General features: G+C 36.3%; 3 protein-coding genes and 1 long non-coding RNA gene across 8 annotated transcripts in view; 2 read left to right on the forward strand and 2 right to left on the reverse strand.

Moving 5' to 3' along the window:
• The first annotated feature begins 843 nt into the window (after positions 1-843).
• LOC147752031 (uncharacterized) lies at positions 844-5,840 on the forward strand. The gene is made up of 3 exons (XR_015315210.1): positions 844-2,355; positions 2,829-2,980; positions 5,754-5,840. It is a non-coding gene; the product is annotated as an uncharacterized LOC147752031 (long non-coding RNA).
• On the reverse strand, positions 3,071-6,945 carry Roc2 (Regulator of cullins 2). Of its 2 annotated transcripts, none has more exons than XM_022851740.2 (3): positions 6,821-6,945; positions 5,783-6,015; positions 3,071-5,276 (listed from the first exon to the last, which is right to left on the reverse strand). In XM_022851740.2, exons 2-3 carry the CDS (start codon positions 5,961-5,963, stop codon positions 5,101-5,103), a joined length of 357 nt encoding a protein of 118 aa, XP_022707475.1. In that variant the 5' UTR covers positions 5,964-6,015; positions 6,821-6,945; the 3' UTR covers positions 3,071-5,100. The 2 variants fall into 2 exon arrangements, with proteins under 2 accessions (XP_022707475.1, XP_086828928.1); XM_086972802.1 differs by having other exon boundaries at positions 6,715-6,859.
• Positions 6,946-7,074: 129 nt separating this feature from the next.
• On the forward strand, positions 7,075-12,904 carry LOC111271135 (SPRY domain-containing protein 7). Of its 2 annotated transcripts, XR_002686691.2 has the most exons (5): positions 7,075-7,651; positions 8,131-8,317; positions 8,994-9,190; positions 9,458-9,903; positions 10,837-12,904. XR_002686691.2 is itself a non-coding variant. In XM_022851732.2 (4 exons), exons 1-4 carry the CDS (start codon positions 7,552-7,554, stop codon positions 9,553-9,555), a joined length of 582 nt encoding a protein of 193 aa, XP_022707467.1. In that variant the 5' UTR covers positions 7,075-7,551; the 3' UTR covers positions 9,556-12,904. The 2 variants fall into 2 exon arrangements, 1 of the variants encoding a protein (XP_022707467.1); XM_022851732.2 differs by having other exon boundaries at positions 9,458-12,904.
• Positions 12,905-13,485: 581 nt separating this feature from the next.
• LOC111271130 (serine/threonine-protein kinase PAK 1) overlaps positions 13,486-17,885 on the reverse strand; it is a 55,935-nt gene continuing 51,535 nt past the window's right edge. For all 3 annotated transcript variants that reach the window (XM_022851719.2, XM_022851720.1, XM_022851721.2), the window contains exon 8: positions 13,486-17,800. In XM_022851719.2, coding sequence (XP_022707454.1) covers positions 17,665-17,800 — 136 coding nt within the window. In that variant the 3' untranslated portion in view covers positions 13,486-17,664. The remainder of the gene's footprint in view (positions 17,801-17,885) is intronic.

Below are 17,885 nucleotides of genomic sequence, written 5' to 3' on the forward strand. Positions count from 1 at the left end.
GAATCCATGATAAAAGACATTTTTGAAGTAAATTCGTAAGCAATTGGTACCTATTGTTTTACTATTAAAGAAAATGGTCAGCCTAATCCTTTACTTGAAATGCCGCAACACCCAGCTTCTGGTGAATTTACATGATGTTCCAGTGTAATATGCAAACTGTCAGTTAGTAACCGTAAATATGTCAGTTATTTGTGGCATATGATTAGAATTTAACTTTATCACTCCAAACACCTTTTTCGGATATGCTGTTCACATTTTCCAAGTACCATCTGCAAAACCGTCTTCATTGATAGCAGTCGTCATTGTGGAACTGTAACTTCCCCGTTTATAACGTATTAAAATGCAATGGATATTTAATGAACCAAGGCCAAGCTCATGAGGTAATTACCTCACAAATTTTTGCGGTGTTTAGTTGTATCCTTCTAGTGTTGTTTTTTCGCTGACAAAGTCCGTTGATGTCCTTGGTCTACCAGAAAGTCGCCTGTGGACTTCTTAGACAGCTGTAAACTTACATTTTATCCGATTATTTGTAAGATACATAAGTGGATCTGTCTAAACTTTCCTGCAATACTGCTTTTCTACTGTCGCTACATTTTCATTAAATCATATGTAAATCGAATTCCTTTATTCAAATGTTAATTTTGACACACCCGTTATTCATAATTGATTACACCCTAAGAAGAACAGTTAGAAAGTTATGACCCGTTATTTCAGACATGATCGAACACAGAAACCAAATGCCTATCGCCTTAATATCAAATAGTTTATTAGTAGCTCTTCGTCACCAATTCTTTGTTAAACGGCGTCTATTAACGATTTCTATCACACGGTATGTATGTTGAATAAATGCAATATTAATTATTGCATTATTAGTTATTTTTATTAGAAATTATTAGATATTTATATAAAAATGTTAGCAAGATTAAATGAAAGATTTCTTTCTAAAGCTAATAGATGAAATACATACATGACCACACGCAAGTTCCCTATCAAATGAACTTCTCTAGTCATGCTTTTAGTAAGTATATGACTAAATATGTAACGTAACATTATATTAGATATTGCTTAGCTCTCCCTTAGGTCATAGTTAATTCTAAAACGAGCTATCGAAGGGTCTTTTACACGTTTATCACAACTTCAATGTGTGTCCTTCCATCATTGACATTTTGCGTAACCGTAATCAAACCATTTCGGTCACTTTTAGCGTCTATTCGGTCGTTCCAGTCGAACGATTTTAATCCGACCCGCTATGTCTAGACGTGCAATGCCTGCAGGTAGCTTCGCGTTACCTTTTGTATTGGTGGAGACACGTATTCCCTTCGCATTATTTCTTTATTCTAATTCTCTGAGGTCAATATCACCGCAATTAGCGCTATTATAGAATGTTATCGACTAAATATTACAATTAGGCAGATATATTTAGTATGTAAAATGCTAGCCGAATGTTACGTTTCTTAAGGGGTTGTAAGGTTTTAGTTGGACTCCCTGTATTTATGGTTCCAACCGATATTTGTAAATAGAGCTGTGTTCATCGATACACTCGACGCTGCCCACCGTTTTGCTAAGTTATAGAAACTGAGCTATTTAGTTAAAACTGGATATTTGGTTGTGGGTGTGATTGAAACCCATCATTTCATGCACTGCTCTTTTGATCGTCGAATGCTAGAACCGCTCTGTTGCTACTACCCTATATAAGCGCCATCGAATGTTAGCAGATATCAGTTTTGTCGATTATCGGCATCAAGGTAGTACACACCAAACCGCTCAAGGAAGCCTGCAAAAAATCAAAATCTTTTTGCCAATCGCAGTCATATTGGCAGAAAACTGATTTTAGAAGTTTACTGGTTAGTCCTACAAAATTCAGGACAGGACTGTAAAGAATATGGTTTCGCACTTTGGTTCGGCTGCCTGGCGGATGCTCATTTTGGCTATGGTGCTATCACTGATATCGAACAGCATCATTCCATCTGTCCATGCAAAGAAGTTACTTAAACTTGCGGCTGCTACCGCAGTTATTCGAGGAGGACCAATAATTCCTATTCTGATACGTTATCCCGTACGGACGGCGAAAGAGAAAACCGCTCATGACCCAATTGCACATCACTACCACCACGAATTGCATGAAATGTGGTAAAACAAGGATGATAACTCTGTGTGTATAATGTAAGCGCACTTCTATGGGTGTGTGCATCCAGCATTTTCCAGTATATCGCGTTTATTTCTATGTTCATCATCTGCGTGTCCTGCTGATTTTTACACGTTTCATTTTGAGTGTACGTGGTAGTTGTCCGCCTGTGTGTATGTGTTTCAACGTATTCATAATCATTATTACTCATCGAGACCCTAATTATGCTGGTAATCGTCTGTTAATCTAGTCACTTATATTAATACACAGAATATCATTCTATGTCATTATAATCTAATTTATGTGTTATTATAGTATCTGTGGTGTGTATATGGCTGTTTTTATCCTCTGTATCAAATACACACCTTGTATTCTGTCCACATGAGACGTTCCTTTTGTAACTATTTTGACTTGTACAGTGAATATCATGTCAATATATACGATGTATTTAGTACGTTTTTTCGTCTCCTATTTTTGCATCTCATTTTTATCGCAACCACTAATTACTTTATTGATAACCTTGAGGAATATTGTTAAATGTTGTGTTCCTCATAGCCTCTGAAAATGTCGAGGACGGAAAGTCTTTTTTGATACAGCTACCTCATGGCGTTTGTTTTTAAATACTTCTCAGCCAATTTTGCTATCTTTTTGGAATTTCAGTAATTTAACCACATCGTAGTAGCTATGTACGTTTTCTTTTCAGTTGCTTCTTAGTTAAGATCCGTCGCATCAGTTATGGTGACAAACTAAGCTGTACGTACTGTACGTTGAAGCTCTGCAGTGACGTACTAGCTTCTACGTGACTCGCATAACGAGTGCGAATATTCTGTGTAAAAGCGAAATACTTATACACAGGTAATTTCATTGCTTAAAGCTCTGCACATTCCAAGAAACTACTCTTCTGCACAGATTAAACAATATATGTTATAGAAAAAATAACTCGTATTTTTTATTCACACTTAAGTGTACCTTTGATTTATTCTTTATTAAAATGTACATTTCTTTTTACCCACAACTGCCTTACAGATCAAATACAAATCTTATATTATTTTGTCGTGAGTTATTGAAAAAGTTAATAAAGATTTGTACAAGTTGAAACTATTGGGTTGTCGGAAAAATGTCAACGAATATGTTGTAAACGTAAGTAGAATTAAATATTTCTTAAGAGTATACAATCAAACAAGGTATCGTTTTGATCGATTTCCATATGCCATCTTTTTTTTTTGGGTAACATCATAATTCTATCACAGCATAACTTCTGCGGGTTATGGGCAAAAAATTATAACAAGTGATTTTTGCGTCTCTACATTAAAACTAAATTACTACCATTAAAGAAGATCTGTAGAGAACGAAAAGGATAGTCTGGTATTGCGAATTTCAGGACGTATTACAGTTTCCCGACTAAGTTTCCTCAGTTTGAACGAAGTAGCTAAACATGTATCGTTTGGCAATGTCATGGCGGAAGACTTTTGTGACTCATTAGTTCCGGTCGATTTTTTTTAATTGCTTGTTGTAATCTTCTCAGATAGTAGAGGTTTGAATCGATCGTCTTGTCAAGCGAAAGCAACATAATGCACAATTTCCTTTCCAATCCCACCGAACACATAGTATCACCTTCTTTACGTCAGTCTGGGTCTAGCCATAAATTATAGAACACTTTTATTTGCAAAATTTTGTTAGTGTTGTATGATCTATTTTTCATCACTTGTGATTGATCATTTTAAAAATAACTCGATCTTGGTACGTTTCTATAGAATTTCGCAGATAGAAATACGATCGGGTAAATTCTTTAACGTCAATTCATGCGACACCCGGACATCGAGACTTTTTTATAGCTTGCTCTTTTTAAGTGGCTCAAAAGTGCTTAGTGTTGAATCCGTGGGTCGTTTTTTTTCTGATAACGTATAAACAGCACACATTTTTATGGGCCTGGGCACAACCTGTATAATAATAATAACCTTAAGCGTAATAAAATTGTTAAAATTAGCTTTTGCAGAAGTCGCAATATGTCCTTAAAGCTCTCTATCTTAGATCCGAATAAAGACATGCCAACGACGTTATTACGTCTACCGGCTTTGAAATTAATTAAATCTCGGCTTTGAAAGGCCACTAACGCATATCTGACGCACAATATTTAGATTCGTGATTTTAAAGCTCTCTAGTAATAAAAACAGTCAATACTTTTTCGACAACCCAATAAGTGAATTTTGCTTTGATTTAACCTGAAAATCGTAATTTTTCGAACCTCGATTGTGAAAAATGTTTTCCATTTTTGTCTTAGACATATGATTACAAAACTCCCCTAGAAATTGTATCAGTGCTGAGTACAATTATATTAAAGCTGTGATTTATCACAGTCTAAGATCTTTGTTATAGTAGTAAGGTTCGACCGAAGTAAAGCAGAGCAGCAACACAAAATGCTAACTTTTTAAGTATTATCGTTCTATTTGTACTGTTCAAGATACCGTACATAACGCTTTTATGTAAATACCTACTTTACATTTGATGATATTAGATTTTTCAGTCAACCTTTGCGTTACTCTTTTTTTTTTATCTAATGCTTAAACAAAGACACCGGCACCCTATAGATCCGCGTCGAAGAGTCAAGTAGTGGTTTACTCGGTCAAATTATTCGCAACACTGCACAACTTCTGTAAGTTAAGTGAGAAGTTTTGAAATTAAACAGAAAGGGAAATGACCTCCGTCTTAATGACAATTTTACATCTTCCAGTTAACTATATTAAACTCAACCACGACATTCGAGCTTATGACTGTTGATTATGCATCATATCCAAATTTGGTTATAATAATTTTACACTCAAGAGGAGCCACTGCTGACATCGAATCTCTCCACTTTTCACATATACGATTTAGTTGCACTTGCACCTGTTGTTATTATTATTATCATTGTTAAACATAAGCGTTGCTGAACGGCAGAGGTTTCGACCGTCAGTACATTAATCTAGTCTTCCAATTCACCGACCAATACGCTGCACGACCCAATCTTTCTGACACAGTGGACAACGGGGATTCTGAGTGACCCAGTTTGACATGCAACAATTGTGAAACGAGTGGTTGCATTCTCCCCAAACGATGGCACACGCATCTTGGTCGTTGTTTTTCTTCTCACTGCTGCAATTAAGGCAGACATCTGTTGCCAAGCAGTATCGATCAGAAACAACAAAATAAAATTATTATATATTAAAACGCCATGAATCCTCCACCGACGGTAACGATTGTGACAGAGGGGGCATAAACAGCGTTTATATAATGACGGTACAATGACCCGGCGTCCAGACATCGATAAGACGAAACAAGTAAACGAAAAATTGAGAAGTGGATTTGATAAAGACGAGCCATGTCCGCCATTTACATGAAAGCGAATAGGTCAACAATTAGAAATAACAAATTTTAGACTAACGTTGCTTTTCCGATGAGACTCGGCAACTCTAATAATCTATATGGGTAGCACCCTCTTAGTTCTTATAGTACTTCTTAGTCTAAATATGTATAATTTAAAAAAAAATGTTTAATCTATTTCGAGAAGTTAATCTTAACTACCTTAATTTTCACTGTTGCTTCAATGTAGATAAATGTCTAACAACAACAAATACCATTTTCTTCAAAGGTCTCGGTTTCGGTTCAGAAAACACTTACCCATTACTTGAATACGGCAAATGGCACAGACGTCACATTCGACATCCCAGCTCCACATCGCCACAGCGTTCCATCTTTTTAATACGAACATTTTGTCTGCCTTAGGAACCTCTGATGTGTCTAGTACATCATCTTCGTCAGCGGGACGCATCACAGGTGATGTGGGATTGTGGCCAGACATCTTCAGATTACACTTCGGATTAGAATCTGAACGATAACAATTGTTACCAAATCTGCCAGATAAATGAATAATGTTTTCTATTGTTAGTAAAAGTATAGCAGCTAATTATGACTAATGGAAAAGGTCGACCACGAAATTCCGTAAAACTTCTACGTACAGATAACTCCGGCCTATTTAGAATAGAATAGACTTTTAGTTGAGATACACACGTTTCAAAACCATTTCAACTAAATTTGTCAAAAAAAAAATCGCTTCGTTATATAGTATATTCATAGTGTGTGAGTTAAAACTAATTTATATATTAATAGCGATGCAACAGGCTATAATAATGACGGTGCCAAATTTCCTGCTAACATGCTATATCTTAGTTAATAAGTTACTGCGTACTGGTCAAAAAAAAGCGAAAGCTTTGGTTTTTATATGCTGTACGGCTATGCCAAACTCAATAACCCTCAGGTATTGACAACTAGAAGCGCAGCTGTCCACGGCACCGTGACGGCGTTGAACGCTTCCTATTTACAGACACAAGGGTGCATCGGTCTATTGTCCTGACACCAATTTAACCTCGCTTGTTCGAAATGGTTACAATACATACCTATATCATTATTTTTTTCAGCCATAATTTAGCGCAGTTTTTTTTCAAACATTGGAAATTGATGATGATTAAACTCTAATCATTCATACACCAAAGTTACGGAGAAGTACGCAGAAGGACCGTTTTAACTATAAAAAATTCAATGCATAATTTTACCTCACAACACTGTTAGCACAGTAAAAACTCGCACAACTGTGTCTCTGTATACTCCGTATACTACCTCTATGGGATATGCGTAACAGTAGACAACTTTAACGATTACCAGCAATAATTCAGCCGATTTGTAGTCCGTTTCCTTGCTGTTCGCTGCGGCTTGATTTCGATGTTCATTCTATTACCTCTTATTACCCTAGCTCGTTCTGCCCTCGCATAGCAGACGCTACTTCATGATGAGAGAGGACTGAAAGACAACCCCGTCGATGCTACAATCTCGCTCTTATGGCGAGCTCAAAACGTAACACTCTCTCAGTTTATTATCCACTCGCGTGGACAAAACGATTGAACTGGCTAATTTGCTAAGGTTGTGGATTTATTTTAGGGTGCACAATTGTTCTGAAAAAGTATATTAATTGAACTTCAGAAACTTTTGGACCATCGAGCTGGCTAAGGTTCCGCCGGTTAAGCGGGCCGCCAACGCGAACAGCTGTTCGAATTCAGCCGCTGGTTTTGACAGCTCTGTGCGTCCACTCCGCCACTTATCGCAAGTACTACCACCTACATAAGCACTATTCGATTGCCCCGCTACGCACATATTCAACTAGCAAATCTATCTGAAAGCATGTTGGATCTTTAATAATAATCATAGCATACTGCTGTACTTGTCGACCAAGTTTATTAACCTATATATATTGGAGGCTAGAGAATAGAAATTTCGTCGTGGTTCAATGTGCTGTTTTCAATGAATAGTGTTAAGCGAACTGTGCCCAAAAATATCATCAGACTTTTGCCAGGAGTTAAATTCTAGTGGTACATATATATACGTCCCTCAGTTCAATGGAGTGCTTAGGCTGTATCCGGGCTTTTTTCATTGGCGATCCACAAATCCCACAATACACCAGACTGCCCCCAGTTCATCTGGATACTCAGTTTATGGGTATGTGACAGCTGCTGCACTATAACAGTAGAGCTTATTTTAGTTCGTAGTTGCTTACAAACGTATCTTACTTAGGTAGACTTCGTAGAATATAGAATATATCATGAAAAAAGTTCAGCATCCTTTTGATGTGCGCTAAGTTGACTTAAGCAATTTACACGATATTAACAATATCCCAGTTTTCTAAATATGGCTACCATGTGCGAAAAAGGTAATTTATCTTTATCATTATATCACTTTAGTTTTTTGATTTAATTGTTATTATTATTAAGCATTATTAACTTAGCCACACATCTTCTCTTTCTCTTACAGTATCGTCATTATATATATATATATATATATATATATAATAATGTGATACTCTAAACTAGAAATCGCGTTTTTAGAATCAACGTTAGGTTTTCTCTAGGTATGTTTAGTATATTATGTTATGTAGTCGTAAAATGTGATAATATTTTCAAGTACTAAATTTGCTGTAGGCGAGAATGCAGTAATTGTGAAGAATGGCCACCGTCTTTGTGGTTCCGGAGCATCACTGGCAAATCATCCAATTGCCCAAAATAAAGCTTATTTCGAAGTGAAGCTTCAGCAAGGTGGTACATGGGGTGTCGGAATCGCTACTCGAGATGTGGACCTCAACAGCTTACCTCTAGGAAACGATTTCAGGTGCCCCTGCTTACTTGCATCAATTTAATGTATACATCTGATCTCATCGATTGTAATATGGAGCTAGTAACCCAACAAATCTTTCTGAATCTTTGGAAATGATTTACTACAAAATAGTTCGAAATAAAAAAAAAAAGTAATTTTTCAAAGTAGATTTGTGGTCTAGAATATGTTAGGTAGGAACTATAGAGGTACAGCTTGGAAGAGGTTTTAGCTATGTAGCTAGCACGTCAAGTCGCAGTTATCGAGACCTTTTCGTTTCGGGTTAATGTTTTCAAAGTAGGTTATGTGTCTACTTCGATAGTCAGCATTGAGCACATTCGGTACATTTTTAGTTCTGAGCATTTTTCCTGAATTAACGTTTCATCCTTTGGCCAAGTGCAAAATATATGAAATGTCGTTTCAATTAATTCGCGATGCGTGTAGCTACTATAACCGTTTAAGCGAGAAAATTGGGATATATAAAAAACTAAGGCATTATAGAGCTAAGTAATAGAACTTTGGAACCCTGAAAAGAGTCATACGATACACAGCTCGATCTCGATATTTTGGCATCCGCTTATTTACATCTTGCTTAAACCAGATGCTTTTTACAATCTAATGTTGGCATGTCGGCATTTTTGTCGTGCAATATGTAAACGATTATGAATGATTTTCCGGCTATTTCGTCTGGCAGGAGCGTGGTTCTTCGCGACGATGGTTGTGTTGTTGGAGCTGGAACGATCCGACATCGACTTCCCCAGCAGGTGCAAGAAGGCGATGTACTGGGGGTGGCCTACGACCATATCGACCTGCGTTTTTTTCTGAATGGGGTTGATCTTCAAGTTGCTAGTCTGGGCATTAAAGCTGAAGAAGTTTATCCTATTGTTTATGGTACGTAAACTTTGCATAGATAACACAACAGAATATCATTATTAATGTCTTATTTTACGTTTGATGTTAGAATTTTGCGCCATTTTTGAATCTTGCATGATAGTATTCAAAAATGAACTGCATGCATAATGCAAAACTGTCGTGCTCTACTCTGCGGAAATAGCTGGATCAAGCTCCCGAATGAATTCATGCGCGTTGTTTAGTCAGAACGCGGGTATGATGTAGAAATTATTGTCTAACAATTAAATGTTGGCTGAATAATTACAGTTGACGGTGGAGCGGTCATAGAAGCGGCATTTAGTTCATTTCATCATCAACCACCAGCAGGATATCAAAGGATCCTTATTGAACAGTCTTTGCTTTAATCAAGCATCGGAAGTAGATGTCTTGAGTCAGACTTAACTATAGGATTGTTCCTAAACTTGGTCAAGAGAGGGCCGAATTGTTCGAATTCGTTCTTGTAAAGGACGAATTAGCTGTCGCAGCTGTACTAGTCGTAGCAATTAACATCGTGATCATATTAAGAGACGCCATCTATACCACGCAGCTTTCTGAAGTACGAGGCTTTGGATGAGCAAGCCGGACGTGGGCACGGCCCTATTCCTGTCAAAAAGGAGTGTGACTTGCAGCAATTCGGCGCCGCTACTTGTTGAAAACAGACGATACGAGCACCCTATAGTGTTTCCACAACTTCGTTCTCTTCTAAGGCTCCGGTAACTTATTCTCGCATGTCCGGTATGACAAAGTTATGATAGAGCTGTACAAAGCTCCTTGTAGTAATCAGGGTTGTTTTTGGTTATGATAGTAATTCTAAAAATTTTGTTTACTTGCCAGTTCCAGCATTAAGCGCACGCAGTGCTTCTTGTCCTTGCACGATCTTCAGCAGGGCAGAAGTCCTGGTGAATGATATATAACGTACCCTCGCACTTTCCATATAAGATATGAGTAATCTTGTAATATGAACCAAAGCTGATCAAACGAACATGTATAAATTACGTATGTAATGACCTTTTCAAAAAGAAAGACTCTTGGTTTTTGCCAATAATTTGTCTAAGTGGCTACTATAATAGAATATCTCCAGAACTAAACTGCAGTGCACCTGATTTCTAGCTAAGTTGACTGTAAACCTTCGAAGAAAAAGCAATTCTTTTTTCTTTTATATGAATATTATTTTCACATGGTGATGATCGCAAAATGTTGCGAAAAAGTGCTACCTTAATCAAATTCAAAAACACCTGAACGAAAGCAAGCACTCAGATAAAATAGTGCGATTCACTTATACTATTATATCTAAATACTGAATGAAAATAGTCATAACGTTCCTTACTAAATGCATTCGAGAGTCTGTATTAATTTTTTTGGTATACAGTATTAAATCGATGCATAAAAAGTTATTCATTTTTTTGGTATACAGTATTAAATCGATGCATAAAAAGTTATTCAACTGGCATAAGACAACCTTTCACGAAAATTATGGCAACAGATCATTGTGTTATGAATTGCAATCTTCTGACAACTCTCCGCGATTTTTTAAATTTTAATCAACATGAAAGTGTATAGGTCAAGTGTCGAACAATTTTCTCTTCTTCGTCTGTCAAGAAACTCTCTTCATCTTCCAATGCATTGTTACAAATTTTATTTTTCAGCTACCGGAAATGGTGGTAACCCAGCAACTCGACATCTAGAGGAAATATTGATTGCAAAAATCCCTACTTATACTTATTTAACGCAGTCTTATAAATTTTTGCAATAGTGGCCTATGCAACTAGGCCATATGCATACATGCAGTTGCTGAATTTTTAAACGCTTATAATTCGAAGGGAACATTATCGTTTTTTTTTGGGAAGATACCTTACTTGGCTTTTGAATGAAGCGTACCTCTGCGATACATCGTGTTGCACTCTGTTTTACATTTAAATGGAGATACGATTTCTCCTCATACATCTTGCCGTTGTAGCCTCGTGTTGCTTGGTACCAAATTGATCAGCGGTGAGAAGCCGTGTTTCGTAGTGCTTCTGGTTCAGGTTTTCACATAAATAAACTCTAAATTTTTAATAAATTTACGGTGTCAGACGATAATTAAGTCTTTAAAACCGACGTTATGGGCCTATTCCCGAATTGTTTGCCGTCATTTTCCTTCAAAGTTATCTTCAGATGAACTGCATCGACTTAGAATAATTCATCGGAACAAAGTGTTTCAAATCTCCTTCGAACAATCCTCTAAATTACGAACTTGTTGTTGTGTGTGGCACAGATACCCCGAACTACTTCGCTAACTTCTTGACTTTGGCAAGAAATGAAATAAAATGGTGTCGAAAATGCACAACGAAATTATAATGGATTTGTCTGTTTGTGAATCGTGTAACTAAGTCAGCGAATACCTGAAACGTAATTAATTGGGAAAAACAGCGGCTTAAATAAAGCAGGCACAACCTATGCTTTTATCTATTATTTTGGTTTGTACTGCGTTATAAATTAATCACACCAAAAAGGTTTGCGCCGACCAAGAATGTACATGTTGTTTCGGGCTGATAACACTTTCGTTCATCTAAAATTTAGATCAGTATATGCCATTTTCTAGTATTATTTATAAGACTGCACTTCCTTTGAAAACTGTAAAGGAAAATTAAGGCAGTTCGTTGTGTTGGTTGCCTGTTCCAATGTGCAGTGCTTTATTGTTAGTAGCTTGTAAATGCTCGTCCTTATGGACAGACCACACATTTGAACAGAGGAATATTTTGCTGTCATATAAATTCAATATAATAATAACTTTATTGTAACAAGATGCACTACAAACATCCACGTATCACAGGCAGGAACGTTCATTTCCAGAACTGAAACCACTCAATCCCTTTATGTTGTCGTGAATTGACTGGTGACGCTTGGAAACCAGTTCAAGTATGAGCAGGCAACACTAACTGAGGGCTTGAATTTCCATTATAGCCAAAATACACGACCTGTTCGCTTCGAGTAGCTGATGTAATAGGTTTTATTGCCCTTGGCACAAGGCCTTTAAGCAAGTTGGTCGTTTTTGGTATCCCCAACTACCTCTTTTAAAAACTAAATAAAGAACTCAGGTAAGGTAAGATAACCAGAGCGAGTTGGGAAGAGACCCATTCAGTTTTTAAGGATGTGTAGTAAAAGAAAATCACCTTCGAGCCGAACAACGTGAAAACAAATTGCCAGACATAATCAATTTCCACATATACATTGATATACACAAATATATGTGAATATTATATACGGTGTTCTTGACTAAATGTTTACATAAGTCATAATATATATGAAGTGTGTAAAATGTGCTTTTTGTGAGTGCGTCGACAGTCAATCTTCACCAGCATTAATATTGCTGCAAAATCCCTGTAACGCTGCAAATTCTATAAAAACAAAATTATTATTATGTAACCTCTATTATTTGTTGCGCTGCGGAGTCACTTTTTGTTCAGCATAATCTTTGCTCTAATGCACATTGTATATAGCGTTGTGTTTAGAGCCATATAAAATAAAAAGTGAAGGACTCACTACAAAAACAAATTATATAATATATATATATATACAAAGAAATAACATACTTGCATTGCTTCTGCCGCAGGATTGTTATTGATATAAATGTATTGCTGTAAAAGGAATTATGGTTATACCATAACCGAAACGACCTAATTATTATATATTGCGTTAATAGAAAATAAAATGAAAACGATATTTGATGCTGTATCGATCTACTGTGATGACCCACTCGCTGAAAAATTTATTTCAGATAGTTCATCTGTCTTCCGCTTTATCCTTAAATTTGTTTAATTATCAATCTTGCAGTTTTTATTGTAACTGACGGTATCTCACATCACATCCAGTTTCGCCTCGTTATTGAGACTTCTACATTTCACCGTTATCTAATATATTTTATTCAGCGCATTTTTTATTCCCGTTTCTAATGAGGACTGTTGAGTGGGCAATATTTTAGGGTATCTGTCAATTGTCGTTTTCGTTAGTTTCTTCATTAATGTATTAACCATTAAGGATATTTCGTGGCGTCTTTTCTGTTGCGGTTTTTTTTTTTGTTGTTGTAGATGCATACACAAGGGTTTCACTAAGAATATAAATTCATCAAAAAAGTTTTACTTCTACTATTGTTGCATTATTATAGCGGTATATCAATAGGTAATATTTATAGCGTGTATGTATATACCTGTATAAATTTAATTGAGAAAATATACAAAAATCGCTTGGATTAGTTATTTTGTATATTGGGAGTTGCTCGTCCTTCCCTAATACATAATTATACATAGTACACGCACTTCAATTTTCCATATAGTATTTTTTTTATTAAAATTAAAACATCGTAGAAAACTACAGCATTTTTCCTGTAAAGAAAACTTTTCGAAAGAAGTCATAAAACTCGCTCGAAACGTAGGCACAAATCCGTTGTTGGTGTCAATGTTATAGTTCATCAGAGTAACTTAAACGCGAGTGCGGACCTAGTATGCGTGGTTGCTGACTCTTCCATATTAAAAATTCACCCAAAAAAACATGAGACTAGAAAATTAACTCCAAAAACTACATAATTATCATCATTTTGAAAATCGAAGCAGCCAACAGCGGTTAGCACGAAAATGCAGGTCGAACATCGCAACGCCAAATCTTAGATTAAAAGTGAACATAAAACGGCAAAAAATGCGCACATGTAATCGATGTTCGATTCAACTGCCGGTTGAAATGCGCCAACCACTGCATAGATTCTCCTTTTTTTTTTTCATAATCACTTCATAATATTGTTGTCGTGCCTGTACTTTTTATTTGTGTACCAGTGTGTAATAGTCGTATAAAATGTCATTAAGAGTAATAATTGTCGACTCATTATTATTGTCCTTTTTTAATAGATACATCCATCTTTATGATAATAACAATAATAATATCTATTATAATTAAAAGGCTGAAGGTTGTTTTTGGCCTGCAGACTTTTGTGCCTGCCAGAAAAAAGAAGAGCTGGCGGAGGCCACGACTAACCTACACGTATATAGAAATCTTTGTACAAACAGTTTTCATTCATTCCTGCTGCGTGTGTATACCTCTCATCATCAAATTATCTTCTCGTTTCGTCTCCGCATTAATCTGACGATGTTTCCTTTAGCATGGCTTAACCCTTACTAAACAAATTTGCTTCAATAGGTGGGTGGAAAGAAGTCTTTGTTGTGTCTGGGGTGTTTGTTCGTTGTGTCTCCTCTAAGATCTACTTGCGTCTGCTGTTCACTCGTTTGATAGCTATAATAATAAAGTTTAGATTCATTACCTCTAAGAACGAATAAACGTGATGATCAAACGTGTTTTACACCTTATGGTACCTTAAGACGGCCAACAATGATTATGGTAAGTTGGAAAATCCTGTAGCACTTTTTTTAATAGTTTTGTGTCAACCATAAACGTTCCTTCTTTCGACATTACAAAGAGACAGATACAACAGCAGCTATGTACTGCTATATCCTGCCAATTTATCATCCTATATTGATGTATCATTACCGAACACAATTATATACTGGGTCCATGGAAAAGAAGGACAAATACTCCGCTTCAAATCTCACTTTGCATATTAGGCACACCCGGTAAAAGCTCCATCATTTGATTCTGCTTGTCATCTTTTATCGAACCTATCTACCTTGGGTTCCAACCTATGTTAAACTATTCTGCAGTTTTATTACTGTTTTTCTGTATACAGTATGTAAGTATAAACAAAATTATGTTTTTTTCATTTGCATATAGTTATTCTCTAGGAATTATCGTTGAACGATCCTACCAAAGGGGTAAATTTCAATCTGATGTAGATTTACTCCTTTAAAATAGTCCATGTCTTGCGGTTATCCTTTGCTTGTTGGAATGAAAAGCTTTTTATAAAACGTGCCCGAAGGAAATCCTTAAAAAAATTCGTCTTAATGTTATTTTTATTCTTAGTAAAGAGTCGCAGTTAGGATTCGAAGAATCAAATAACTATCATAAAATATGCACTTTGTTACATAACAATGTTACTATCGTTCTTAATGTTGTTGTATTAGGTTTTTTAGTTTTTGAAAGAGAAGCGAGAGATGTACAGGGCTTCGCGAAGAACAGTGCCAGCATATACATAAATAATAACCATTAATAATAAATACTTCTGGCACACAAATTAAGGATTATACTAATATTAGTAGCTTTGTCTCTAAAGATAATATATTTGTTCTTCCCTGCTGAATCGCTGTCTTTCATATTGTTGATTTGTACAGGACGCGCCACCATTAAAAAGCATTACATGATGTTGTTGTCAACACAGCTGTTCTTGTTTCTAATTATTAAGTAGATTATCGCTAACTGCCAACACGCGTCTTATTCCTACTACGATATTTATTATCTCATAGAATGTAGCCCCTGTGATATGTTGGCCATAATTGGTAAGTTTGTAAAAATCATAATAAAAGAGATAGAACTTTCTCGATTCCATACAAACAAGCGAAGTAACTACAAGTGTTCTTGCAAACAAGTTTCCTTAGGGATGAAAAACGACGGTGTACAAACAACACGTTTATACCAATGCAGGGTCTTTAAAGGTGACATAGTATTAATATTTGGACAGGTTCCTGCATAGTGCGTTTTCACTTTGAGTTAGGATTACATGGTATTGGTCTAGTTCAGGAAAGGGATATAATTTACTCATTGTTTAGGATAGCTTGAAAGTTTCTGGTGCAAATCTGCGTAAGATAAAACATTAAACGTGAAAGTGGTCTGCAAAACTCTTACTATGCTACTCGCTCGAAAAGTCAAATCAAACAAACTGACAGATGTAAAAGAGGTACAGGCCTATTTGGGAGAAACCGCCATAGCACAGTGTATGCTTTGAGATAAATCCCAGCACAATCAGAATCTTCTTCATTTGATACACGCAAGATGATCATGCACTTGCATTTGTATTGGTCCTATACAAACAGAAAAGGTAAATCATTTTTGTGTATATCATATCACAATTTAATTGTTATATTACAACTGAACATCGGCTTAATTTGTCCCGTGCTTTTTTTGATTCACCCAGTAGACGTTCGTTCTGCAAGCATTATCTTGTTATTAATAGTGAACATGTAGATGCATATAAATGCTCATCGGACGACTATTTTTATATTTTATGTTTGTCTGTATATAGATATTGGTGTGATGCACAAGTAACGGCCGACTTTGTTCCTTGCTTCTTTTTCTAATTTCTATGGTTTTCTTATCCTTGGCTGAGCCCCAGTTTGGAATGCCCGATAAGCTTTTCTTATTTTGTGATGCTTGGTTTGCTGGTAATAAAATGGTATGTACCGTAGGGAAGCTTTTTTTTTTTTTGCTATTATCATCGTCTTGGTTGTCCAGGTGACAAAATCTTATCCTTGCCTCAGATGCCTATGGTAAGTAAATCAGGCGGAAAAAGACAGTATTTACCACACCTGCTTTAATTCATATTATTTCATTGTAGATAAGCAGAAACAAGCTGCGACATCTGCTCGCCAAATGGTGAGGACCCTATAGCTATAAAATGCGCTCTTCTCCAACAATTGTCCTCCTCCAAAAATTAAGGCTCTTCAGGTTGAAGAGGCCATTTTCGGATCTACCAAGCCACTTACACCAGCAAGATCTCGTCATTCACGCAAAGCCCATCCTTGGGTGTTTTTGGTAGTCTTACGAAGCTTGACGAAGACAAATGTCAAAAAAGCTGATTTTTAGCCTCCTTCCCCCTCAATACATATCTTTGAGTTCCGTATTCAGGATGACGCTGTGATTCGAAGCAAACGATGATAATAGCTATGTAACGCAACCATCAAAGTCAATGTAAAATTAGAGAAGAAGACGCAGAAAGCAAAGTCGACTATTACTTACGCATTAACCTAGTAAACTAAAAATTTTAACATTGGAAATCGCCTACACAGGTAATTTTACTAAACCGATGTCATTATTATACTTGTTTTCATACAATCTCATTCGAAACCTTGCACACAAAGTTAACCATTTCTGCTAATTAACTATCACTTTAATAATCAAAGTTAGCCATAGCTTATAAAAAGTTTTTCGTTTAATTTTATGGAAAACAGTGATCTCTTTTGCTGTTTAGGTTTCTTAATATCTAAGTGTCTTAATAGAGGAAACTGCCGATTTTTGCACCCCTGCTGTAACGTTTGTTTAACTTGAAGGAACATGGCATGAGGGTGTTTGCAATTTTGAAATTTTTTTAATAATAGATTGCTTCCTGTGCTGTTTTAATCTTGAAGCGTGCTCAAACCGTAATCAGCTGATTATGTTTGTTGATATATTTGTGTTTGGCAGCCGCAGACTACCAATAGCCGTCTGCTCATAGGGTTGTAATCTTTTTTCGTGAGTTGATCCATGCAAGAAGACGAGACGTGGTCCATTAGAAATGATAGTAATTTTACTTAACGTCAAGTGGATATCGGAGTTGGTGAGCGTATCCGATACACAATGGATTAACTTTTGTTGAGCACCTTTTTGGCAGCTTTAATAAGCGGTACGATTTGCGTGAGGGGACAAGAGCATTTGAGGAAAGGATGATCTAGGAGTTCCTCGGCTGTGGCTCGCTTCGATACGTCTACCTCGAGGCATCTGAATGTGGGGCATACAGCAAGAACGAACAAACATGATCCATTAGTCGTTATGTGGATTATATAAAAGTTATATATGATCAATA

Source organism: Varroa jacobsoni, unplaced genomic scaffold, assembly GCF_002532875.2.
Source record: "Varroa jacobsoni isolate VJ856 unplaced genomic scaffold, vjacob_1.0 contig00370, whole genome shotgun sequence".
Classification (NCBI taxonomy): domain Eukaryota; kingdom Metazoa; phylum Arthropoda; class Arachnida; order Mesostigmata; family Varroidae; genus Varroa; species Varroa jacobsoni.

Excerpts from the sequence above, each read along its gene's own strand:
- Roc2 (XM_022851740.2), bottom strand. The coding sequence starts at position 5,963 with ATGTCTGGCCACAATCCCACATCACCTGTGATGCGTCCCGCTGACGAA. Across the intron at positions 5,277-5,782 it reads TTGCCGTATTCAAGTAATGG|ATGTCTGCCTTAATTGCAGC; the intron begins GTAAGTGTTTTC and ends GCTTGGCAACAG.
- LOC111271135 (XM_022851732.2), top strand. The coding sequence starts at position 7,552 with ATGGAGTGCTTAGGCTGTATCCGGGCTTTTTTCATTGGCGATCCACAA. Across the intron at positions 7,652-8,130 it reads TCTGGATACTCAGTTTATGG|GCGAGAATGCAGTAATTGTG; the intron begins GTATGTGACAGC and ends AATTTGCTGTAG. Across the intron at positions 8,318-8,993 it reads CCTCTAGGAAACGATTTCAG|GAGCGTGGTTCTTCGCGACG; the intron begins GTGCCCCTGCTT and ends TTCGTCTGGCAG.